Here is a 27,349-nt window from a genome sequence, read left to right on the forward strand (position 1 = left end):
GGGATATAGGAAACTTTTGGAATAGCATTTGAAATGTAAATAAAGAAAATAATAAAAAATTTAAAAAAAAAAGAATGTGTCACATTTTAGTGAATGCATGAAATTCTATTATTTCTAAACTTTTGATTTTCTTGTTAATATCTTAACCCCATAGTATTTAGAAGAAAATATTTTGAGAACTAAATGTACTTTTCCCATTGTATATATTTACAAGACATTTGCAAAAGATGACAATTTGAATAGATGGTTAGAATTCATATTTATATTAATATATTACAGGTTTTGTTCATTCTGACTCTAATCAGCCTTGTTACTTATTTATCTATTTATTTGTGTGTGTGTGTGTATTTGTGTGTGTGTGTGTGTGTGTGTGTGTGTTAATGTAGATTCTAGAGATGTCAGATTCTCTGAATTTAGAGTTACAGGTATCTGTGAGGTACCATGTGTGGGTGCAGAAACTGAACTTAGATCTCTTGCAGAAACATTGAAGGAAGGCTCTTTAACTTCCAAGCCATCTCTCCAGTTCTTTTCTTTTTTTAAAATTGTCAATGCAGATTAGAAATAATTTTTTAGAGGATAGTTATCTTGAACTGATATAAAGGTCAAATCTATTTACATTGTTTGTGTAATTGCTCAAGATGATGGGGATATGGACTAGGTATAGTAGTGATCTTGCTGAACCTTTCTTGAGTTTTAAAAATGAGAATGGTAGGGACAGATAAGGTGGGTCAATGGTTAAGAGCACTAGTTGCTCTTCCAAAGGACCTGGTTTCAATTCCCAGGTTCTACATGGAAGCTCACAACTGTTTGTAACTCCAGTCCTACGGAGCCCAGTACACACATAGTGTGTAGACATACATGTCGGCTGAAAACCTATTCACATAAAATAAAAATAAAAGGTTAAAAACATTTTTTAAATGAGAAGGCTATATTGATATTAATCAAGTATGTTTTAGACGGTCCACTTTAGAGATGAGGAAACTGATGGGTGGAGAGATGAAGTAATTTGTCCAAAGCCAGATGACTAGAAAAGTCATCTTATACATACTGTTCTTGAGCACCAGTTTGCTTATAGTTTGCTGGTGTAATGTGTGTTACAGAAGCTTCTGCCAAAGGGAGATTTATGTTTCAGTTGTGAGGTCCTTGAGAAGTCCCTTCCATAACAAGGATTTCCCACATAGGGTAGTTTCTTTTACTTTCTAGATTTTCATAACATTGATTGATTGATTGATTGATTGATTGATTGTACCTTTCTTATGGACTTCTAAAGTTTGATTTGATGCTCCTCAGTTATTCACTGGGGGATCACTGTTCTTCAGTTTGACAAGGAACTTGGGATTGGAGTGTGCAGAGCCATGATGTCAAGAATGAATGTCCCACCAGATGTCACCCTTATTGTGGAATCTGTTTGCATAGCAGATGGTCTCTCTGTTTCTCTGGAGGAGCATCCACAACCTGTTACTGTTTCTTTTTCACACCTAAGATTATATTTCTTCTAGGAACTGCTTTTCTGGGTTCTAGTTACAATACCATTTTCCTAAGAGTTAGGAGAATGTTCTTCCTTCCTCCCTGGTTTCCTGGTGATATCTAACAGTGGTCCAGACCCTGGCCTGATGAATGTGGTTAATAGTGCAGGCTCTTGTTCACACCCTGGGCCCAGGCTGTGGCCTGAAGCTCAATTTACTTTAACCTTGAAGTTAAAGGCAGGGGTTGAGTCTCACTATATGGAGTTTGTTGGAAATTAAACTCAATATTCTATCTTCAGCTCTCTTCAGGGCCACACTTCCTTTCTATAACAATAACTTACAAATACTGGGAAAGGAAGCTGGGTAAGAACACTGCTTGCCCTGATATGTACCCACGTGGCTTTCTTATTAATAGTTCCCATGTATGCAGATTGTGGGAAGGATGTGAGTTTTAATAGCAGCTGTGTAGGTGGAGCACAGCTTCTTGGTTGGATGTCCAGCTTTTCTTCTTTGAGAACAGTGCTTTTCTCTTTCGGATGAGATGTACCTCGGCTGGTCTATGCTGTTGTACTCACTTCTTTTGTTTTGGGTCCAGAATATGGTCTGTTCCCAGGAGAAGCTTGTGGTAGCCTTTGTGGTCTCCTGGGTTGCTCCCTGCCCCATGGCTATTGCATATTGGACTCGTGGTATTACTCTGGATGTTCCTGTTTGCTCTGTGGTTCCCTTGAGACCGTGCTGGCTGATCTCATCCTGTTCCTGTGTCCACTTCCTCCTGCTTCCAGCAGTAACAACTTTTAGTCTAGAATGAGGAATAGAGCAAGGACAACCTCACGTTTAACCATTTTTCTCTTTGTCCAAAGGGAGCAGTGTTAGACTTCTGTTAAAATAAAACTTGTTCTCTTTAAGTAGTCTCCAAGGGAACAGTGTACTATGTAGGCCAGAGGCAAACTGGTGCAGGTGGCTGAAGGACTTGAGAGGTGGGCCATTGACCCTCTTTGCTGCATAGCATCGGAGGATCATAGTGAGTACTCAGTGTGGTTGCTTCAGTGAACAAGAAAAAGCATTCCATCCCTACAAGCTCAAAATCCTTTTGGTTTACATCAGGAATTTGGCTATCTTTGGAGTTTTCTTTTTTAATGGTGTAAATTCAAGGAAAACTGAGATTGCTGAAATGCCAACTCAGACCTTCTGTATCTGAGCCTTTGTGAACAGCATCTTTCTGCTTCATATGTACAATGTAATTTATCTTGGATTCAAGTATGACCTCAGCAGAATGTTTTATGCCGATTTATTTCTAATAAATATGCATAAATTTGGGAATTAATGAATATAAACTATGAGTAATTCTATTTTGTAGCAACAGCAATAAAAATAATAGCAGCATTTATTGATGGTTTTTCTGAGCTATGAAGGTAGGACTAGATACCATTTTAATACTGCTACATAGACATGAAAACCGAGTCTCAGAAGAGATCAATGATCTGTCTGTTTATCTTAGCTCAGTGACGAGGTTGTGGCACTTGGAAAAGAATCTGTGCCCTCTGGGCCTAGAGCCACATTCCCAAGACTCTGTTCTGCTTCTTCTGGGTTAGGGAAAAAAACTGGAATTTTGTAACAGTAAAGTGCATCAGGCTGATCAAGGATAAAGAGTAAAATCTTCCTTCCTTCATTTATTCATTTATTTTTGCAAAGTAAAACTAAGTTAGGCAAAGGCTTAGAACTATGATGTTACAACATCTGCTATCAGACAGAGCCAAGATATTTGAAGTGGGCTAAATCTCTTCACTTTCATTATAAATCGGCATTGTAATGCCTGGAGAACATTTGAGCTTATCCAGTAAAACTTTGTTTCTCCAGCCTACAATTTGCTTTGTAGCCCTGGGATCCTGGTCTTGGTAGGAATTATTTAACAGGAAGGGCGGTGGATATCTGGATAATCATTTAGATAGAATTTTTTTGTTTTGTGCAAAGCATCTACATGAGGCAAAACACAATCAATGTGTAGTTATCTCACTAAAATCAGCACACACCACATCTGTCTTCCTGTGTAGCACATGCTTGTGTATTACCTTTAAATTCTTGTGTTAGTTTGTTCATAATTCTCTTACCTGTTATTATTATTATTATTATTATTATTATTATTTATTAAAACCAAATGGAGGAGAGACTAGTGACATCAGTAACCCTAATAAGGTCACTGTGCTCTTCTGAGCCCTGTACTAGGTTACTTTAGGCATGCTCTCGTGCAGTTTTTACAGTAGCAGGCTGTTTTGTGCCAAGTGTGTATATACTTCATCTCTTTGTATTTGGACTTTCATGGTGTTCCTGAGTTCCCAAAAGGGAATCCCTCATGTCTATGCGTAGACAATTAATTAAATGTATGCTTGTTTCCCTCCAGGTTGCATCACAGCGCATAAGCTCAGTAGACCTCTCCTGTTGTAGCCTTGAACATCTGCCTGCCAACCTCTTTTACAGCCAAGACCTTACTCATCTCAATTTGAAACAGAACTTCCTAAGGCAAAGCCCTACCCTCCCAGCTGCCAGAGGACTTGGTGAACTGCAAAGGTAAGCCTATACAAGTGCTAGAATCCCTTGGAAGGGATGGGGAAACCAGAGCGGTTGGAATGGTAGCTTCTCTATTTTGACAGGGATAGTGTATATACGTTTTTCTCTTCAGAAGGCAATATAACATGGCTTTGATTTATAGTGAGAACAGTATCAGCTAGCATTCCAAAAATTTTCTCTAAGGTTTCTTGCCTTTAATATTATGGCCTGTAGTTATCCATTGGGTAGATTTACATAAGAGCAGTTTTGTTTTTTTTTAAATGAACTTCATTCCCTACATTATCTGCAAAGAGACTGAAAATTTCATGGTATTTAGTGTGCTTCTTCTAAGCTCAAGGGTCTGTTCAGAATAAATTACTTGTTTTGAAATTTGTGGATCAGTTTTTCCTCATGAAAACACATGTCTTAGAACCAAGACACAAGAGCCAAGGTTTAAGTCCAAAACTCTGTGGCATCTGGATGTCAGTATGTTGGACTTGAGTCATGTGCCTCCTTATGTCTAGGAGTATTTCTCAAGGGGATCTGAGAGGTTGCCTTGCTCCTTCCTTTCCCACTTTGGAGCAGTGACCAAGCATGATTCTGTGGGATATGAAACCTCTTGTGACTATGCATGTAGAGACTGTACTGAGGAGAAGGTAGTTATGTTCAAGGAGCAGAGTAGTTCATCCCGTAAGTGGCCAATGTGCTTAGAGAGAAAGCTGTGCTGATCAGCCACTGTGATTATATATCTGATTTTTAACACCCAGAAAGAAGAATCCAACTATATTTTATTGTTAATAAGGTAGTGTTTTTAACAGTTAACATCAAAGTTAGAGTGTCTGTTTCTCAGTGTCATTGTAGCATTTCTGTCCATTTGTGTCCCAGTGGTTTGTTCTAATTTTCTTTCTTCCCCTCCACCATGCCCTCTAGATCCCTGAGAGAGTATGTTAATTGTTTTTCCAAAAAGTTATGAATATTCTTTTTTAATACCATACCTAATTTGACAAATGGTATCTTAGGCTAGAAAGTGGCATTAGGAGTCATCTAAACTAAGCCCGTGTGAGGGAGGAGGTCTATAGAATGTTAAGGCAGATAGGGGTCAGTGGTGATCTGAGGAGGAAGTTAGGTGCTGGGATTACCGGATGACTTGAAGGGATTTTCAGCTATCTATGTAATGTTTACTTCTTTAAGAAGAAAAAATATAGAGGCAAACATAGCAAAAAATGTTAATATTTGACAAAGGGAATTATAAATATTTGGTTGGTATCATTTTCTCTATTCTCATACTTAGGTGTTCTATAGCAATCCAAAATTAAAGCCAACATAAGATGTGCTTCTTATTACTTACAGGAATATTCACAAAAGTATATCTGTAAAATAATAATAATAATAATAATAATAATAATAATAATATCTATGAATAAAATAATGAATATCCAGATAGACCCAAATTCAGTGGGATGCAGGTCCTACCTTGCCTTTTCTTTCTTTCAGAGACTTCAAGTTGCCTGAGCTACCTAATAATTCCTCCTCCTCCTCCTCACTCCCACTCTGGGTCTCTTGAACTGTCTTTTGAACATTCCCTATTCAGTCTTCCTTCTAGCCTTCCTGCACTCCGCCTCCCCCCCACACACACACCCACACACACAGGCATGCACACACAAACACATACACACTCACAGGCACACACATACACACAGGCACACACACACAGAGGCATACACACACAGGCACACACACAGGCACTAGACTGTAGGTACCAACTTGTGCAATGAGGTGTGTGGGTGTTGTCTTCAGCAATGGGACCTTGCTCCCAGTTTGTGGAGAGCAACCTATTGTCTTGGCAACAGCCTGAGTTGTTTGGGGATTTCCATGATACCCCCTTTAACCACTAACTAAATTTGCTCTATTTAATGTAACCCAGAGCCAGTAGTGGTCGCTTTACTTGGTGATGAGAGATGGCCAAGTTGGGACTCTTGTCTCTTCCATTATTTGGAGAATTAATTAGGATTGCCTTAATATAATGTGGTCTGCTTTAAAAGCCTCTGAGTCCACCTAATGTTGCTTGTATGTGCATGAGTGTAGGAAAATCTACTGGAGCATTTGTAGCTTTCTAGGGCCATACCTAATGAAAAAAATGAACCCTCCATCCCACAGCAGCCATCAATTGTCAGGAACTCTTCAGATAGAGGTGGAGCTTCATTACAGCCTCATCCGTGCTGGGACATGGGCTCTGCATGTACAGATCTGCTGCAGAGTCAAAGTCACTGTAAGATCATGTGTGCAACAGTACTGTCATCTTAAATAGTATTTTTCTCCAGATGTCCACTTGCTCTGACTCTTATGATCTTTCCACGTTATATTCTTTGATGGTCCTTGAGCCTCAGTGCAAGGACTGTGATGTAGATTACCCATTTATAGCTGAGTGCTCTTTTCCTCTGCATGTTGGCCAGAGTGGGTCTCTGTGTTAACGTCATATGCTACAAAAAAGAACTACTGAGTTATTCTGTATGTATAGAGATAAGAACTTAAGAACTTAGGGAGCAGCAAATTACTATGTCCATTTAGCAGAATAATAGTACTAAATCAGAATGCTTTAAAAAAAAAAACAATGCAAGGGATCACACTCCTGAAAGCAGCATGCGAACATGACTCTCCTAAAGCCAATATAGCCATGGCTTGTTTTGCTCTCATCCTCTCCAAGATCGCTGACTAGCTTAATCATGTTGCTCTTGCTTAAACTATACATTAAAATCTTGTGAAATTTGTTTCTTCTGGGATGTTTAACGATTTCAAGCTAAACTCCCAGTGACACAGGAATTCCAGGCAACTCCTAGGCCTACAAAACCAGAGCCTCCTCCCACAATAGGTAAGATAGGCAGAGTCTTGTGGCTCCTCGTCTACATGGGCATAATTATAGAAGGTGATTGATTGTCATGTTTTTGTACCCGGGAAAGACTTTTGGGACTGCAGTTCTCCAGGAAATTGTGGCAGGAAAGTCAGAAACTGGGGAGAACTTTCCAGAAATTACCATATAAAAGGTGACAGCAGCAGAAATTGCTGAATCCACCTCCAGTCTCTCCCTGTGCTTCATTGAGCCTGGAGATATTCTAAAAAGTATACACACAGTCTTGAGAGAGTCAGGTACTGTGTTGACTCATAAAAAAAGTTCCTCCCTCTTGGAGGCAGGCCACAGAGAAGATAGGACACCTCCATGTCCTTCTGGCTCTCTCTCTCTCCTGTAACGCCCACGTGTCTATACAGTTCATTGTGCATTGCACGTGGGAACCGTGCTTACTTTCCAGACTTGATCCACACCTGTAGGAATTGAGGTCAGTAGTATTTGACTGCTACCAAAAGATTTCAATTTATTCATGTCATTTTGTTATTTTTTTCAGTGTTTATTATCATGAGAAATTTGTATTATAACTGACATGAAGTTCACATATGATTATTAATCAATTATTTCCACTGTAAATAGCACTGAAACCATGTAGACAAGTGTACCATCAGATACCTAGTCAACATTTCTTTCAGTAGTGATTTGTTATTGTTGTTTGTTGCTCTTCTTTGAGTGTGATTATTTATTCCCTGGCAGTTTCACAGAATCCTAGGAAATAGTTTGTAAAGGACTTTTTTTTAAAGCATAGAAGTAGTACTGTAACCTTAACTTTTGTGCATTTGGTTACCTTTAATTTTTGTCTGAGAGACCTACAGTATAACTCTCTCTCCTAAGGAGATATTTGACCTCATGACCTTTGTTACTCACTCTTTGTTCTGTTTATCCACTTTGGGCTTGAATTCCTAGAAGGTAGAAATAAGGTCCTCCAGAGATGGTTACCATTGTGAGGGAGACCATTAAATACATTGTGAGTGAGCACATGAGAAAATGTAGTGGGATCTGCTCTTAGTCACCACTTCTTGTTATTCATATGCACTTCTTTGTAACAGGCTTTTGCGGCAACTTGTAGAAAGAAGTGAAACTGGTAATTCGTCATTTCTCTTTGGTTAAAAGTTTGATGAAAAAAAACCCTGCATAATGAGACCACTCAGGAAACATGACGCGGAGATTCATAACCAAGAATTGGCAGTAGGAAAAGAGAAAACAAGTTTTAAATGAACAGCGTGATTTTTTTCATTTTTTTGTTTTTTTTATGTACATTGATGTTTGCCTGTATGCATATCTCTGTGAGGATATTGGATCCTCTGGAACTAGAGTTACATACAGTTGTAAGCAGCCATGTGGGTGCTGGGAATTGAACCCTGGTCCTCTTGAAGAGTATCCAGTGTTACTCTTAACAATTGAGCCATCTACGGCCCCCATAATTTTTTTTCTAAAGGGGGGGGGTGTGGAAAGAGACCAAAGCAAAGCAAAACCTGCTTCCAGTCTCTGAAATACTGTCCACTCTCTTGCCACTCCATCACGAGAGGTGTCCTGCTGCCTTTACCACTCCCAGGCTAGCCTGGCTTCTGTCCTGCCTGTCCTTGAAAGCATATTCCCAAAGATGTCTTGGAGAGTTTGGTTATGTCCAGTTCTGTGTGCTCATTTCCTTCTTTGATTTATAAACATTGCTTCTGCTTCCTTGCTTGCTATACCTCTGTACTAAACATTAGAAAAATTCTAAATTGTCTCTGTGTGTAAATTTCTTGACCATAGAGGTGGAATGTCTCTGCTTTTATTCTGTTTCCCCTTCATATTTAGCCTAGAGCTGAATTGAGGATGGAGAAGGACAGACACAAGGATGGTGTGCTTCAGTCCAATTCTTGGTTTCTCCATCACCAAAGAGAACAGAAGGTGATCCTAAGACTTATAGATGAAGGTTTGCAAAGTGCTTTGAGCAGTGGCATTCATATATGGGTCTTAAGGGATAGGTCATAAGTCTCTTAAGATGCCTTTTGGTTATCACATGATGTGATGCCTAAAGATCAATTTTAGTGAACCTTGGGTGTGTATGTTAGAGTGGGTGGGGTACAAATGAGCCTGGTATCAGCTAAAACAAGGTGAAAGTTTCTTTGGGGTAGAAGGAATGAATTTAAGACTTGGAAGACTTAGAAGGAAGCAGTGAACTGAGTCACCAGTAGATGTGAAATTGGTGTTCACTGACAAGGAGAGAGTGTGCAATGTGCTGGGAGAGACAGCAAAACTTCATGCACAATCACGGTGCCATATAAGAGTAAACATGGAGAGATGAGAACAAACTCCCATTTCTGTCTGAAGTTCAGGTCCCTTTCTTGAAAAGTCTTCAATTTGTATTTTGGTCCCTATGGGATGGGAAACACATGACCCTATTCCCCGCCTTGTCTTTTCGGGCACTTTTCACATTCCAGTAATAAGAAGTTATCAAATTATTTATACTTGCCACACCTTAACATTCTTAGGCTTTGTTTAAGAAGCAATACAGTTTTTATTATTATGAGTAATTTCTGGAAACTCATTTTAGTGGTGAGAGTGCTCTTAGCAAACTGGAACAAGAAGTGGCCTGCTGATGTTTTTGCAGTTCATCTGCCAGACTATCTATGCAGTATTTAGGACACTCCAGCCTTGTGGGACGCACTCTTATATGTGAAGATAGGTGATAAAGATTGGAGATAATCACTGAGGAGAGGGGTTTTCCATATAAAGGAAGAAGGTAGCCAGTGCCAAGTGCTGTGGGAGAAACGGAGATTTCCAGCACTGGGTTTGAGGTTTGACAGATGTTTCAGGAATGTCACAGAATGTATAGACTCCCTCTCCAGGTAGCTGGTAGCAGACTGCAGGTTCTTGTGCACCTGAGCTTTGCAGTGCAGGGGGAATCCTCTTGAGGCACTTTCTATTTCAGAGGCTTCCCATTTTCCCCCTGAGCTCTGGATCAAAGGAAAACCTTGAGATGGCTTAGGGCTTAGACTCCCTTCTGTTTTCTCTGCTTCCTGAGCTCTGACAGTCATGGCCTGTTTGGTTTTTTTCTCAGACAGCACTTTCTAAAAAGGAACTCAAAGGAAAACAAAAAATTTTTATTACTCAGTCTGTGTTAACTTTGTCCAAATTACCTCTTGGAGTCAGCTAAGATTCTTTTTAATATTCATCCCATATAGATAATATGTGGGGAATAACAGTGATTTTAAAAACTTCTGGTAGATTCTAATTTAGCCTTTTTATTCTGCCCAACTCCATTTTCCTGTTGTTTTTTATTAAGCTCTTTGCTGTATTCTGCAAGTATTACCCAAATTATAATAGTTTAGTACTACACATTGTAGGTATTTGCTATTCTAAATGGCAGTCAGCTACTCATTGCCTAGCTCCTAGGTGACAAGGATGGCCAGCAGATGCTCTATTTTATGGCACTGGGTAATGAATATCTTTGTGACTTGGGACTCAGGGACATCCTTAGCATCATTACTGGTAGCTTGTGAAATGTGTCTTTTTGGTGGCCAGTGTAAGCACACTGCTGGAGCAGACAGCTTCTTTGTCTGTACTTCTCATGTCACACAGACACATCTAACTCCCAAGGTTCGCACAGCACTTGTGTGACTTTCATAAGCTAAAGTCCTAGGAGAGTTTGTTTGTTTCCCAAGTGACTAATTTTGATGCTGTTCACCATATGCCTGCTGTTCAGATGGAGCTTTGAGTGGGAGGTTTCTGTGATGACACTTGCCCAGCAGGGTATCCACAGTGGCCTGTGTAAAAAGCAGGATACACCTTCTCTTTCTGTGGGTGTTTGGACTTATAATGAACAATACACAAAACAACTAGAAAAAGCATAACTTTGCTTATGCCCTAATTTTAACCCTCTCCTCCCATGAGAGGGATGACAGGCAGGGGAAGTGTGACTTTTTGATAAATATGAACCATGCGTCCTGGGATTTTTGTTAATTTAGTCTGAAGTTTTTCTAGGTAAACACTAACTGTCTTTCTGTTGAGATGCTCCTTGGTTAGGCGTTAAGCAGCCCTTACCACCATAAGTGTTCGTTTGCTATGTGAATTTAACCTGCTTAGTATGTCCCAAGCATACCCTGTAGTTTATAGCCTCTAAATCAGTTGCTTCTCAAAATAAGGTTCATGAAACACTCACATTAGGCTCACAGTGGTATTTACTGGAGTCACTGGAGCCTCTTCTGTTATTGCAGGCTTCAGTTAGACCGGAGAGTCCCAGAGCCAGGAGTCTGTGGTACTGTTCTCTCTTTAGTCACCAACTGCTTGTCATAGTCTTCAGTAAGAGGAGAGCCCCCTGTGAGCATTCGCTAACTTCCCACCTTCTACTTCAGATGACTGCAACTCTTCCCCCAAACAATTCAAGTTCCTGGGGAGTAAAATCCCTGTCTCCTTTCACATCCGTGTGTTCCAGTACATGTTCAGTGATCCTTTGTGACCTTTGAGTGTTGGAATTTTCTTATTTCGCTGTGAGATATGCTTAGTCTGGTTGTAAGAGGGAGCTCACACCACTCCTCTCTCATAGAATGTTTCTGTGACTTTAGCTATTCTCTGTGGCTTTTGCTCATGCTTATTTTCTATTCCTCAGAGCATGTGATGCTTTGATGTGGGTCTCTGGCTCTTGTATATTCTTGCATGAGTCAGATGGGCTTTTAACCAAGCACACTTTACCTCTTTTTGTTGAAAGGTTAGATGGTGATCTGTTTTCTGTCTTACATAGAAATCTTCCAACACTGTTACTTGTCCCACCTGTGTAATAGTAGGTGACATGAAACCGCTCTTGAATAATATTGAGAATTAAATATACTGATGGGCAGATTGGTTGATTAAAAGAAGAAGAAAGAAAGAATGTGATAGTGGACAAAGTAAAGAAGCGGTGTCCTAAGAGATTTTAAAGTGTGACATGGCAACGTACTTCTTGCTTGGTTCTCTTTTTGATTCTTATGTTGCCAGTTTGTTTAAAAAAAAAAAAAAAAGAAAGAAAGAAAGAAAGAAAGAAAGAAAGAAAGAAAGAAAGAAAAGAAAAGATGACATGCTTAGAAATCCACTGACTGTTTATTTGCGTATTGACTATCTTGTGATTTCAAGTGGTATTTGTCATTTAATTTATTATTCTTAGGGAGGGTATATATCATGGCTCACATGTAGATATCACAGGAAATTATTGAGAGTATGTTTTTTTTCTTTTACCTTTACATGGACTCCAGGGGTCAAAGTCAGGTCTCCAGGCTTATACAGCAAGGTCCTTTACCTTCAAAGCCACTTTGCTGTACCTGGAGTGGTTTGCTATACAACCAAGTCACTGGACTCACAGGAACTCACTCCTGCATACTCTGTGCCACTGTCCTTCGAGCTGTATTGTTTACCTTGTATATATAGAGTTAACCTAGGGTAGAGTCTTAGATGTAGGATCTGATCAGTAGATAGTCTCCTGTTCGAGTAATATTAAAGAAGGTTTAAAATATAGATTTGTTCTTTTAGGAAATGTTTTAATTTGCCATAACAGCAGCATCTCCATTGTAATTATTGCCAATATTGAGTGTTTTTTTATTTTTCTTTTGTTACTTCAGAAAAAGAATGTTTGAGCTTCCTAGCCTGGGGATTGACCCCTGACCTAGCAGGTGCAGAACATGCTGTCCTACTTTAGCTATGGTACCTTATTCTGGGTTTTAATGTCTGCAGCAATTCTTTTATCCAGGTTTTGAGCAGATCTTTTTGTAGGAGCAGATTTAAATTTTAAGCCAAGTGAAATATTAATGTGTTTATTTTTGTTTTCTATTCATATGAGAAGGTGTTATGTGTATTTTGCTGACTCCAGGAGTCATTTATGGTGCTGAGAATTCACATAGTGTGGTTTCTGTTTGTTTTAGCTCAAATGTTTAGAAGCTGGTTGTGAGCCACACTTGCTTTTTGTGTACTTCTGAGCCTCAGAAGAGAAGCAGGTATGTTCTAGACTGAGGCTGGTGGATTGCTCAGGTCTTAGAGCAGACCGTGCATAAATCAGGCAGAGCCATCTCAGAAGTTGTAAAGGGTGACATTTGTCAAGAAAGTGGGAAGAGATGAAAGTTCAGTTCCAGAGAAGTAGATTTGTGAGGACAAATGAGAGCCAGAAAATGAGTCATACCTTCTGAGGGATGGATGTTCCTAGAGATTCCGAGGCTGGCCCTGGGAGGCAAGGTGCCTTCTGAGGGATGAGTGTGTTCCTAGAGATGCTGAAGCTGGCTCTGGGAGGCAAGGTGCCTTCTGAGGGATGGGTGTTCCTAGAGATGCCGAGGCTAGCCCTGGGAGCCATGGGTTTTTCAGATAACAAACACAGATAGCCCCAAGAGGACCATGTGGATAAAAGGTATTTTCTATTACTCCTTCTGCATGCAGGGGCACAAGCCTCTACCATGCAAAGTACTTTACTCCTTACCTGTTAGAGTGAATGTAGATTGTTTATGTCACACCTGACATGCTATAGGATTGAGTTTCCAATTAGAGCACCAAGGGGCAAGAGCTTCAGTCTGAAGAGTCCACAGAAGGTAAGTCAAGGATGATTGAATTCTCTCGTTCATTTGCTCACTTAAGGTCGAATATAATTAAACTCTATAAAGAGGGCTTTCCTTCTCTCCTAAGCTTAGTCTTTCTAAAGAGAAACCTTACTGTATGTAAAACTCAAATGTTTTACCAGCTAAAACTGGGCTCTCAGACAGCAGCTCAGCATGGTTTGGGAAGCAGTCTTAGAAAACAGAAAGCACAAACTAGCTGTTGTTACCCATGCTTCCCTGTTGTGTTTAAGCAGGGCCATGTTTCTCTTATTCTCCCCCAGTGTAGAAGATTTTTAACTAAGCATTAGAAAAAAATGATTTATATAGTAAATGTAATTAGCTATTCAAAAGAAAGCAGACTGTTCTTGCCAGTCTATGAGAACACAGATGTTCCGAGAGCAAAACCGGGACTCTTGGAGGAGGAAGGGAGCCAGCAGGGGAAAAAGGCAAGTAGAAAGGTACAATATACAATGTATATGGAAATGCCATAAGTTAGTATATTAACTAAACATTGTAATAAGGAAATAAGAAATGTGATGGAGAATAAAATAGATAAAGTAGATAAAAATAAAGAGATAAAATGGAAATAATTGAAAGTATAAATATTAAAATAAATTTAATAAAAACTAGGAAAGAATAATAAATTTGATTCAAGAAAACTTAAAAGTCAATGTGTAGCGAAAGGCACACACTAGTTATCAGCAGGAAGGCTTCAGGGTATTTACAATATCTAATAAATGCAAATTGACTCACAGGGCTCCTCAGACTCTTGAGTGGAGAATTTTTAAATGTCCAGTAGAAAAATGGGCAAAGCATATGTCTTTGAAAGGCACTTTGTACATATCCTCCCATTTGAAGCAGCTCTGCTTCACTGAGAGGGTTAGATGAAACTGGCTTGTCATCTTTGGTCTGCCAATTAGCAGCAACTGAAAGGACCTGAACACTGGATATTTGGGGAAGTCGAGGAACCTACAGGCTTGCTTGTTTGTTTTGTTTTACAACTGTAGTTTTTGTTTTAAAAACTTGTACCATGTATTAAATTTAAATTTAAATTACACACATTCTTCATTCCATCAGTTATACTTTTAGAAATACAAGTTCATAGTTTTTCACTTGAAAAACTTTTGAGACCCTTTGTGTTTTGGACTCCAGAGATTTTTTTTTTCAGATGGTACATACATACTATGCACAATACAGATTGTGTAGTGTAGTATGTGCACCACCATTTTGGATGCAAATAGACTAGCACAATTTGGTTTCTAGAGAATAAACAAACATTCATGTCAATGGGTCATCTTTGGTACCAGTTGAGTCACTGCCAGAGCTTTTAGGTTTTGTTTCTTCAGGATCTGTTAGATTTCAGAATTGTGGCTATAACACAGCCTCAACATTGTAATTGAAATCTTCAATACACCCAGATGTGGATGTGAACCAAATTATCTATTGGAGGATGGAATTGGAGAGAAATAGAAGTTCAAAATTCATTCTTTATATGCTTCTAACAGTTACCATGCTAAAACGAGCATGTGTTACTGTAGCCTTCAAATAAAAGCAGCTTTGCCTGTGGAAGCACACTCAGTGAGTGGTCTCTGTTCTGGCAGCCTGGCAGCTGTCCACTGAGGCCCCTGAGCTCCTTAAGGATGCTGCCTTTCAGACCAGATACAGAGTGAGGATTACGCCCACAGCTAAGTTTACAACTTGTCTTTAGACAGTTCCTTCATGACTTAACGTTGAAGCCTGATGTTTCAGTTTAGAAGTATGTTCTGCAGTAGGGAAACCACAACTCCAAAATGGAAATCATTTCACCTATAGAATTGTCTTTAACGAACTCAATGATGTTGAATGATGATTACGGAACATGGACTAGGGATATAGCTCAATAGTCTAGCACTTGCTTAACATGCTATTTCTGCCCTAATAGTCATAATAATAATAATGGTGGTAGAAATAATGGCTCAAAAGAATAGTATTTATTTTTTCTCTGTTTGTTCATTGAGTAAAGCAGTGATGGTTTCCTCTCCTTGGATTTCATAATGCTCACTTCGTTGGAACTGTTAAGGCCAATGGCACAGCTCAGGTGAGAGCTTGTGCTGGACAGGAATGCTTCCATGTGTTCAATGTCATGTACAGTAGTGCTAAATCAACTACTTCCATAACAAGTGTACTTAAACATACATGTAACAAAGATTAATTAATATCATGTCTGAAATAATTATCATATGATTTGGCTTTATTTCTTAAACATGTACAATTTCATATGACTATTTTGTGTATTTGAATATGTTTTTAAGGGTGGATAGGTTGAATAAGCCCAGAAGAAAAAGTCTATATGAAGACTGGCAGCGTGTTGTCTGAAGATTGGTAGGGCTTTGACTGTTGGTTTTTGTATTTATTCATTTCTCTCGACTTTGATGCTATAGCTTTTTTTCTTTCTAGCCCTTGGATAAAAATGGTTCCACTTCATTTACTGTGGGGTATATTTGCTTCTAACTAGTTTTTTTCAAACCAGAATGAAATAAGCTTGTAGATCTGTGGTTGCCCTGCTTTGCAAACTTTATTTTTCTTCATGTGTGTATGTTCCTGTGATAGAATGAAGAGGGTTTATGGAGTCCTGGAGTAAGGTTGCAAGCCTCCTATCGCAGGTTATTGGAACCCAACTGTAGTCCTCTGCAAGAGTGATGCTCTTAAAGACTACGACATCTAATCTGGCAGCTTAACATTTTATACTCTGTTCTTTTTACAGGGTGTTGTGATTTCTAGTCTTTTTCTACAATACTGTGGTAGTACCCGACGCTCAACTTTTCTCTCTTTTAAGTAAGCAAAAAGTCATTTTGATCTCTGTCTCCCAGATCTTGCTCATTGCCTCTGCTTATCCATTACTGTTAAAATACCAGTCGGTTATGTGTTCTATGTGGACACTCCTGTCTTTTTCTAACAGGAGTTTTGAATCTACAGTGCTGGAATCTGTTTTCTGCATATATAGAAAACTAACTCCAAGAAATCTAACGATTATAAATCTAAGGGGTATCATTTAGGTGGGGAATTTGGGGACCTTGTTTTTTATTCCTAATATGGAAAAGATTTCCCCACATTAAATTACTTTAAATTCATTGGTATCTGCAAACAGGCAAAATAATTTTAGTGATATACTTTGTTTAATCCAATATTCCAAAAGTATCGCAGAGTCCTTTTATTTCTACTAAGCCTTTTAAATCTATACCTTAATTAACAGTCTGAAATCTGAAATACACAGAAATCTGAAACTTTTGAGTATTGTTTTGTTGCCCCCAAATATTTTGGAATGTGGGATCATGAATGTCCAAGTAGTGATCCATACTGACAGAATCTAAACAACACCTAAATCTATAACACTCATGACTTCAATTATTTTGGATGAGAGATTCCAACCCAGTATGTATTTTATATGTGGAGAATCCCTCACTTTGGACTCCCTCCTTTTCAACTGCTTCATATCTGGCTGCAGCTAGTGTCATAGTGGCCAGCCTAGCTATATGGCAAGTAAGCCCCTATCTTCTTCTTTAGAGGCTGCTTGGTTCAAGGATTAAGGACCATTGTCATTATCTAAGCCACTGGTTCTCGACCTTTCTAAAGCTGAAGTACAGTTCCTTGTGTTGTGGTGACCCCCAGCCATAAAATTATGTCCATTGCTACTTCATATCTGTAATTTTACTACTGAGCAGTGACTCAGTTCCTAAAACCATCAGAAATATGCTTTTTCTGGTGGTCTTGACCCATGATGCACAGGGTAGGTTGAGAACCACTGATCCTAGTCCTCTAGTGCTTTGTCATTGAGTTGATTTAGAAAATAATTGCACGTCCTTTTCTTTATACTGTGGATAGCAATCACTTTAATACAAGTGAATGAGGAATGCTTACTAAGAGTCTCCCTTCCCATTGAGCGTACACCTGTTTTGTTTATACTCAGTGATAGAGTTCTCTTAAATCTGTTTGCATAAGCGAGGTTCACCTTTCCTTGCTGCATTATAGACTTCTCAGAGAGCCAGGTCTTCTGTTTCCCCCTTGGGTACTTCCTGACTTTGAAATCCTGCTCTCTTTCTGGAAATCTATATGTTGTGTTATCTTGATCGGCTTCCTTTCTAGAATTATGAGCTTAATAATGTGCAAACTTTCAAGTTGTACCTTGTTCTTGGCAAATATGAAAAGCATTTAGAAAGAAGGCCACTGTTTTGGTAGAATGGGAACAATGGTTTCATCTGCAGTGACAGGGAGAGCATCTGAGGGGACACTGTTCTATTTGAGGGGAGAAGGGATAAAGCATATACCACCAAATGATGATTGTTTTTAAGCCTGAGTGTGTCCCATGTGATACTAGGGACATTCTTAATGAGAAAAACTTGTCTGTAAGTCATACTTAATGCTGTTTTGTAGCTTATCTGATAACCTTATTCCAGGACTCCCTTGCCCTTGCCAAAACTGAAAAACAGTAATGGCCTTCCTTCATTGAGCTCCATACATAAAAAGCAACGTAATGATTAGATAATACTCACATGTTTAATGAAACCATTTTCTTACAGTACAAATATTAAGATGATTGTCATTATTTTCTAGTTTAGCAAGTCTTCCTGTCTGTCTGGATTCTTAGTGTATTCAATCAGATGTGCTTTCAAAGGAGATGCAGACTGAAAAATTGGTTAAATACTGAAAGCACAAGTGGCACAGAGCAAGTGGAAGGAATCCTTATATTGTAAAAATAGGTCTGACCTTGGGGTTTAATGAGAGGGTCTTAGAAACCTCTTTGGAAGTCTCCAAAACATCTCTTGCAAACCACTGCCCTGAGACTAGCAGCGCCGGTGACCTTACCTTGTATAGAGAGGGTATAGGTAAGCAGAATAAAGAAAAAGAAATCTCTTTAAAGATCTAATGGACCAATATTAATATTAAACACAACTAAAAATGGGAATTCAGTTGAACAATAATTATTTGCCTTGTTTCAATTTGTTATTAATAGATCTATATTATTGTTAATTTAGTATCCAGTAAGATAAATGTTATTAAAAATCATGCTAACACTTTGACCTTGTTCAGTAGGTATACTATCATTTTTCTGTGCTGAATAAAATTTTACATTTCTTGTGGACTACAGCTTATTATTTTATCATAAATTTTAGCAAGATCACGTGATCATCTGTCTGCTCTTGGCAGAGTGTAAAGTACCAACTATTAGGCCGTGCAGTGTTTGCACGAATTAACTGTTTCTCATCTCATATGAGTTGATGTCCAGAGTGTAAATGTTGAGTACACAGAGAGGTCAATGTTAAAGAAAGCTCCCGCAGTTCCCTGAATGACAGAGAAAACGAAAGGCCCCTCCCAAAGCTGGGCAGGTGGAAGGATTTATTTAGTTTTTAATAGAAGCGGTAGGATGGCTCAGAGCAGGGTCAGGCTGTGATGGAACTAAGCAGTGAGATTTCCAAGGAAGATGAGTGTAGAGCAAGAATCAGACGAAGAGCATACTGGCCATGAGTGCGGGTCCCGAAGGGGGAGAAGAAATAGAGAGATAAGATGCTCCTAAGGAGGAAGAGGGCTAGGGAGGGAGAGTTCACAAGGAGCTCAGTGAAGAAAACATCATGGGAATGAACTGAGAAGAGACCTTGGAGAAGGGTGTGTGGGCAGCAGCAGCAAGTGCTGTGCTCGGGGCGGGGTCGGGGGGATGATGGGAATTGGTTCCTAACCCTGCCACTACCGAGCCTGGGGCATCTAGGAAACTGGCTTCGATAGTTTGTTCTACTGACTCGAGGTTGGGGGTGAGAGGCACAAATTTTGGACTTGTTTCCCAGATTTGCTTGCTCGGGCTCCTTCCCAGGACCATTTACATAAAAAAAAGTTGTCCAGTAGAACTTATTCCTCAGTCAAGCCGATTTTACAACAAGTTTTTCTGAATGCTTTGACCTTTTAGGTGAAACACTGGCCTTGACTCAGACTTTCTCTCTGGCTTTGCTGCTCCCTAAGCCTTGAAGTCTCCATCTGACCAGGGAGCCAAGCAGGATTGTCCTCGAGGCTATGCTATGCATTTATGACATTTGTTTCTTCTCTCTCTTTTTTATTGTGATAGGTTCACCAAATTGAGGAGCCTTAACCTTTCCAATAACCACCTAGGAGCCTTTCCGTCAGCAGTCTGCAGCATTCCAACCCTTGCAGAGCTGAATGTATCTTGCAATGCCCTGCGAGAAGTCCCAGCAGCTGTTGGAGATATGCAGAAGTGAGTACTTTAAACCACTAGGGCTCTCTGTATAAAGCTCTGTGGAACTTGTACATCATAGTAATTAATATGTTATGTTTGCCAAAGAAGTGTTGGCCTTAGTCCTAGCAGTAAGGCATTGTGTGGTCTATGTAGAGTTCACATGTTAAGAGTTTAGAGTGTCAAGAGTTGTAAAAATTAAACTGAAGTTCTTTATGAATGAGTATATCTAAACATAAAGATTACTTTTTCATTTTCTGAGTTACTGAATTTTAAGTCTTAGATATTAATGTTAAGGAAAAAAAAGGAGTAATGCATAGTTGTGCTGGTTTGTATTGCAGTTAGCATATTTCCCCATGTATGCCTTTGCAAGTTGAGATCGGTAGTAACTCCCATTTGATTAGAAGCTTAAGGTCCCTGTTTCTGATCTCCCCTCCCCCTGCGTCCATTGTTACCTTCTACCTTGTCTTTATGCATTTTGCAGCATTACAGTGATATGAGATATGATCTTCATGAGATTGTGTGTTGATAGTGAAGTTCGAAACTGTGTATTTTTCTGTATAATTATAATGTCTTCTTCGTTAGCTTGCAGACGTTTTTGCTGGATGGAAATTTTCTCCAGTCCCTTCCTGCTGAGCTGGAAAGCATGCAGCAGCTCAGCTATCTGGGTCTTTCCTTCAATGAATTCACCGACATTCCAGAGGTACTGGAGAAGCTGACTGCTGTGGATAAGCTGTGTATGGCTGGGAACTGTATAGAGACCCTCAGACTACAGGCCTTAAGAAGAATGCCTCATATTAAACATGTGGACCTAAGGTAACCCCTTTTCAGAAGCAGATCCTGCTTGAGTTACTGGCTGTATTATGGGGTGAGTTAGCCAACTAGTCTGGGTAGTACTAGTACCAGAGGGAAGAAATGACTAATTATGAGGTTTGGTCTTCCCTGAAGCTTGCTTTGAAAGGAATCCACTGCTGACTGACTCTGTCTCACCTTGGTTTTGTAAACGTGAACCCAGTTTGAATTTGCATGAATCTGTAGAAACACTGGAGTAGAAAACTGTTTGTATGAACTGGAAGTCATCAAGCACACAGTGGATGTTGTTCTTAGTCTTGCTTAGCCTTACCTGAGCCATGCGATACTGCAGAGCATCCTTGCTTTGTTGGTGGTGGGGGTGGTTTGTTTTTGTTTTGTTTCTTTCTTTTTCTTTCTTGACTTCCTTAATTTAATGTACCCATTAAGTTAAGTTGGTTTAAATTTCTCCTATTTCGTTCAGGTGACTCTGAGCCTAGCTTATCATTCTTCACAAAAATATAAATTCTATAATCTTCTGTCAGGTTCAAATTTAGCTGCCCCCTCAACTCTGATCCCCTGTAAAAGCAGAGACCACATTAAAACCCAACAAGAATCCTCTGGCTCAGCCTTATTCTTGGATAGGTAAGGTCCCATTGATTTTTAATCACAGAGAAACATTATGCAAGGAGGATCTGGTTTTTGTAGTCCCTTAAAGATTTACTTTTTTATTTTATTTGTATGCATGTGGGTGTTTTGCTTGAATATATGTATATACCATGTGCATGCCTAGTGCCCACTGATATCAGAAGAGGGTGTCAAGTCCACTAGAACTGGAATAATGGATAATTGTGAGCTGCCATGTAGGTACTAGGAACCAAATTTCAGTCCTCAAAGGCAAATAAGTGCTTTTAACAATGAGCCATCTCTGTGCCCAAGGAGATGCTTTTAAACAAACAAACAAACAAACAAACAAACAAACTTTATTTATTTACATTCTAGCTGTTGCCCCCTCTCCCAGTCCCCCCTCCCACATTTCATAATCCCATTCCTCTCTTTGTAGACAAAAGTGGCCGCAAACTCACAGTGATCTGCCTGCCTCTGCCTTCCCAGTGCTGAGATTAAGGGTATGCGCTACCATGCCCAACTGCAAAGAGGTGATTTTATTGCATTTCCTTCCTAAAGAAATGTTATATCCGACTTAAACCATCATCTTTTCTTTTATTTGTTCCCCCACATTGACATTCCTCTTCTGTAGCACTAATTGCCCCAGCCCCTGACATAACTGGTCCCAGTTTTCTCTTAGTGGGCTTCTCTCTCTGTATTTTACTTTGGGTGGTATGTACTCACAGCTTCACCTTGATCATCTTTACTTTCATCATCGTCCATCTTTCCTTAGCTCTTTGTCTTCTTGAGACCCGTTTCCCTTCAGCTGCCAGCTGGGAAATGTATCCTTGCTTTCCCTTATTTACATACTCTCCCCTACCAGTGAAGCACAGCCGAAGTTTCCCTACCTCTGTTGTCTGCTTTCAGCCCCTAACATACAGGACCTGTGCAAGTGAGGCTGTCTCTGTCTCACAGTCACTCACGCGTGTCCTCCAGCACAGGCTGGGAAGCCATTTCTTTGCTACTTTTCACAGTGAGATAGAAACTCATATTTTAGAAATGTGTAGTAATTTGACATCAGTACTGTATTCAAGCACTTTATATATGACAGATTGATTACAGAAAAACACCTGGAGTATTAGATGTGCATAGCAAGTCACATACTATAGGCACTGTGTGCTGGTGTGGTAACTTAGAAAGAAGGCCCCTTGGCATGGCTGGTTAAGTAGTACTCTTCTTTATCCTTGACCCTGTGTTAGCATTTGGTAAATAAAGCCCTTGATTGGTACTGTTAACTGAGCAGCACTTGGGCATAGCCAGCCCTGTTACCACTCTTACTGCTCAGCAGGAAGTAGCATGCGTGAAAGTCTCAACGTCCCTGCCTGTGGTCCAATGCCACAGTGCCACTTCCTGTGACCTGCTTTTCTCTTCTTTCCACACCCTCGGGATTCAGATAAGGAGTTTCCTTTTCAGTAGCTTCTGCTTTGTTGGTTTCTTTCAAAGCACTGAGTTCTCCTATGGAACACTGCACAGCACTTCATGTTTCTGTTCACAGAAAGGCAGAGGTCATCATCCTTGTCATCTCCCGACCTCAGCCCTTCACAATGTACACAGCACTGGAATGCAGAGATTTCTTTCATGGCAGAATAAGAAGGATGCTTTTCTCATATCACAGATGCTGCTTAGGCAACTGCTGCTCAAGGTTCTCCACCTAGAGCTGGAAGATAATTCTTCAGACTGCTCTTCCACACAAAGGAGTATCACCTTCCCTTTCCTTTCTAGGCTTTGTTTAACACTTCCCATTAAAGCACCTCTTCTTGTCATGTTACTACCCATAGAGTGACTTACAAGTGGGTTGCTGCTTGAAATGAAGATGATAATGCCATTATGGTGTTTTAAAGTGTGATGTGGTGGAGAACATGAAACATTCTTTAAATTCTTTCTGTCCTGTTCTCTCAATGATGAGGCATGTGTTTTAGTAATTGTGCATGTTCTGATAGTCTAGTGAACATTTGGAAATAGGCAAAGTTCTGGGTTAAAGCCAAATTGTAAGTCTTACAACCCAGAACAAGAAAAGAAGGAACCAAAAACATCCCTTTAAGGTCATTTGAAGACATCATGTGCTGCTCTTGCTGTTGACAAATCCTCACCTAGAGCTGTCACTCACCATTATGTTCCAGTCAGTGGCTCTATTACATGTCTCTTAACAGATCAGATGCATAGCAGAGAAGTCTCAAACTCCAGCCTTAATACCAGTGCTCCTAATCCAGTGCACAAGCTCAGTGCTTTCTCAACTCGGGAGAGAGATGTTTCTTTCCAAAGGAGGTGTGGCCTACCTTGGTACCAACAGATGACATTATCATCTATTTTCTCAAAGTGGAAACTAAATTTATATTTGCTGTTTTGTTTCATATCTTTCTCATATTAATCCATTGCTACTTGTCTCTGGCACCTCAGCTACAACTGCTTCATTCAGTTAACCAACTAGTTGTCAGGGCAAAAGATTCTTTCCTATGTTTCCATCTATTCTAAATTGTTGTTTCCCATTGAAGCCCTTCATTTTATGATTTCTCAATGACTTCTGGATGCCAGTGCTCACGGTCTTCTGTCCTTTGCTCTTTGAATAGTGTTCCATATATGGAGATAGCTTTGCCTACTATCCCTGATCCTGAGAATCAAGCATCCCTGCACCTCTATTCCATCTTGGTGCTCCTGTTCAGTATGTGGCTTGAAGTCATTGTCCTTGACTTTGTTCTTTGTGATTGCCCATGTACACTGGCTTCCTTTCAGAAGTTGCAGTATCTTAGGTGGTTCTCGACCTGTTTCTGGTGTTCTTTCCAGTATGGTGTCTATACTTTCTCAACTTTGTTTTTTGAAAGGCAGTGCATTAAGTGGATATTTTTTTCTTCTCTTGAAGTAAATTAGATAAAGTCAATATACTTTTTCCTCTTCAGTCTTTATGCCCTAAGTTGTGTTTCAAAATATCATAAAGACCTCTTAAAATTGTAGCTGAAAATAGCTACTGAATGTGGCCAGTTAAACAAGGCCAGATGCATGGGGACTCTGATGCCCTGGGACTTGAGTCCTGCCTCATCACTGCACACTATTTGGATTACTATTGTAGTTACGTAACTTATATTTGTATCCTTTCTCCTTAAGACTGAACATACTCAGAAAGCTTATGGCCGACGAGGTGGACTTTGTGCAACATGTCACTCAACTTGACCTGCGAGACAATAAGCTTGGTGATCTAGATGCTATGATCTTCAACAACATAGAAGTTCTGCACTGTGAGAGGAATCAGCTGGTGACACTGAACGTTTGTGGCTATTTCCTAAAAGCACTCTATGCTTCTTCTAATGGTAAGTAGCATACTACACGAGCGGGTCTGTTACCCAGCACCATCATCCCTGCCTTACTGACACTCTTCTTTCCTCATCTCTAAAATAAGTGTCAAATCCTTTCCAGATAAAAGGCATAAAAGAAGAATGTTGGCTTAGTATTTATTCAACTCAGAAGGGAAAATTTTATTGTTCTATCTTGTTTTTTATATCATGTTAAATTGTTCCCACTGGTCATTTGTTTCTTCTGATTAAAGTAAGGGGCAAAGTAAAATGTCCCACGGGCTACTTGATTAAATACTGGATGGGGGGGTGGGAAAAAAATTCACTGTAGGCTCCATTCAGAACCTGCAGTTTCATGGTTTATTGACAATGGGATTACTTGGAGATAAACCTGAACTAAGTACCCACTGGAATATCATAGTAGCAAGATTGTTAGCTATTTAATAAGACTGCTTATTTGGTAGTCATTTATTAATCATGGAACTATGGTGTGGAGCCCGATAGTGAGACTCTTAGCACAGTATAATAATTCATAAGAATGTAGGCGAGATCCTTAGGAAGAGAGGGCAAGTGATCTTGATGCTTTCAGATGTAACATGAGAGAGTGCAAAAGAATGCACAACAGCACCTGTCCAGGCTTCTAAGATGGACTTCATGTGAGCTAAGGGAGCCTGCACCCAGGCTGTAAGTGGGAGGTGAAGAGAGCTGGTCCTGAAAGTTCTTCTGTAAGCCTCTCCCAGTTAGCTGGGACTAGAGTGGGCAACTAGATAAGGGGTGAACTTATGAATTAAGAGAGCAGGACTTTTGAGAAACCACTGTGCCCAAGGAACAGAGCTCTAACTAAGAGTGGTGTCACATTCATAAATCAGAAGACTTTGTGATTTGATTAGCAGAACTCATTTATGACTTTCCAGTATGCTGCTTCAGTTGTGAGGAACTCAAAAACAAGGATTGTTTGAGTGACCTTTGAGGTACAGTGTAGCACACCTGACACCAAGAAGCCACATAAACTAGTAGGAACAGAGAATGAATGTCTTACAATTGCATAGAAGATGTCTTTGCTTTCCTGCAGGTGTAAAGTTAGAGAAGAAAATGCACTGTACTTTCTAAACTAGAGGAGAGCAAAAGAACAGTGCTAGTTCTACATGCAGAGTCATGTGAATAGTAGTAACGTATTTGTGTTTTCCCTCCTAGAACTTGTTCAACTTGATGTCTACCCAGTTCCGAATTATCTCTCTTACATGGATGTCTCAAGGTAAGAAGACAGCATCCCATAGAAACGTTGCCTCTTGTATCCAAACCTGTGCCTAAGATCTTTTAATAGACTTTGACGGAAACTCAGTGCCTCATCCAAGCTTAGCAAACCCCTACCACCGAGGAAGAGCCCCCAGCTCTAGTATCCATTTAGACCTTAGGTTGAGCCTGGAAGATTGGAAACTAAGGTGGTATGAAGGTTCAGTCACCCTTATGTATATTAACTGCACCTTGTGTTTTTCTCTGAGACTCTTTGTCACTTTGTCCACGTTGACCTGGCAAGACCTCAGGAAGTTGCTGGGCTCTTAGCTTGTTTTAGGTAGGCTGACTTTTAAGTAGCCTTCCTTTTTCAATGGTTCTTATCTATTGCAGTACCTAAAAATAAAAACATACATTTTTTTCCCTGATGACATAAAGGCATGACTGTGACTACAGCATGCATTTATGAAAGTGAAACTTCACTAATTTTAATACACTAAAATTGAAACTCAATTTAAGGAAATTAACTGCAGTGAGTTTGAGTCATCATCCTTTAGGACCCCACTGGCACTGTGAGTTGTAAGGTACACAAGTTTACTTCTCATTGTGAAGGTACACACATTTAGCTATTTTAATGATAAGCACCTTTTCAGTTTTTAAGTATTGTAAGAATTATTCCAATTGTTTCTAATTATAACTTAGACATAAAGTTCTTTGAATTGTTTAATGAAGTTCCTTAAAAAAATTTCTACAGTTTTATTTAAATTTATACATTCCTTAAGTTCTTTAGGTTTTGTTGTTTTCGTTGTTATTGTTTGGGTTTGTTGTTGTTGCTGCTGCTGTTTTGTCCAACCCCCCCTCCCCTTACCAACCCTGGATATAACTTTTCAATTCTTAAATGAAAACAGGATTGTGTACATAGGTACATATAAATACCTTGTGTAGATTTATTTCAGAAAGCTGTTTACAGAGTGACCCTATTTCCATATAACTTACAGGATGTAATTGGCAAATGGCACCCATTGAAATCCCGAGGTCAGAACCCTGAATATTGTTCGTCTTCCTTTGTAAATCTCACGTCTGGATCTTCCTCATGTGCAGTGCTTATGTGTACTCCATCCTAGGATGCCAAGAAAAGTCTTTAGTAGGGACCTTAGAGTGCTTCAGCACAGAGTTCTACAGTTTTACCAGTTTTAGTTTTAATTTTCATGTGCTACAGTTACATCAATAAAGGATTTTTTCCACTTCCTTCTCTTGTTAATCTGTTTTCAGAAGTCAACTATTATTAAATAAAACAATTTTTAGAGCACAACACTGCCCGAGTAACTACATCAGATAATTCTACAACATACCTCGCCGTACATTGTGTCACTCTTCTTCCCCATAGCTGCATTTTCATGGACACGTAGACTTGGGGATTATTTTAATGCCAATGATAAAAGTGTACATTTGAAAATAAAATCTTGTTAGTTGATCGCTTTTGTTAACCAGATCACTATGTATTTTCCCAATGGTAGTCCTCTTTCTGAGTCTGCAGTGGTCTCTAAGGACTTTTTAACATCTGAGAGGTAGAAGTTTTTTAGATGTTAAAGATGATGCAGATGGTGTATCTATGTTAGCTTTTTTTTTCTCTATTATAATAATTCATCTTGGTTTTAAAATACAGTGACTGCATATATCCTTTGACCTGGCTCATTTATAGTTTGGCATTT

At 39.5% G+C, this 27,349-nt stretch overlaps 1 protein-coding gene across 1 annotated transcript in view; it reads left to right on the top strand.

Moving 5' to 3' along the window:
* Positions 1-27,349, top strand: part of Phlpp1 (PH domain and leucine rich repeat protein phosphatase 1) — a 214,916-nt gene that overhangs the window by 140,706 nt on the left and 46,861 nt on the right. Inside the window, exons 4-8 of the mRNA XM_021198051.2 lie at positions 3,865-4,031; positions 19,540-19,686; positions 20,251-20,481; positions 24,220-24,422; positions 25,599-25,659. Of these exons, the coding sequence (XP_021053710.1) occupies positions 3,865-4,031; positions 19,540-19,686; positions 20,251-20,481; positions 24,220-24,422; positions 25,599-25,659 (809 nt within the window). The remainder of the gene's footprint in view (positions 1-3,864; positions 4,032-19,539; positions 19,687-20,250; positions 20,482-24,219; positions 24,423-25,598; positions 25,660-27,349) is intronic.

Source organism: Mus pahari, chromosome 5, assembly GCF_900095145.1.
Source record: "Mus pahari chromosome 5, PAHARI_EIJ_v1.1, whole genome shotgun sequence".
NCBI classification, from domain to species: domain Eukaryota; kingdom Metazoa; phylum Chordata; class Mammalia; order Rodentia; family Muridae; genus Mus; species Mus pahari.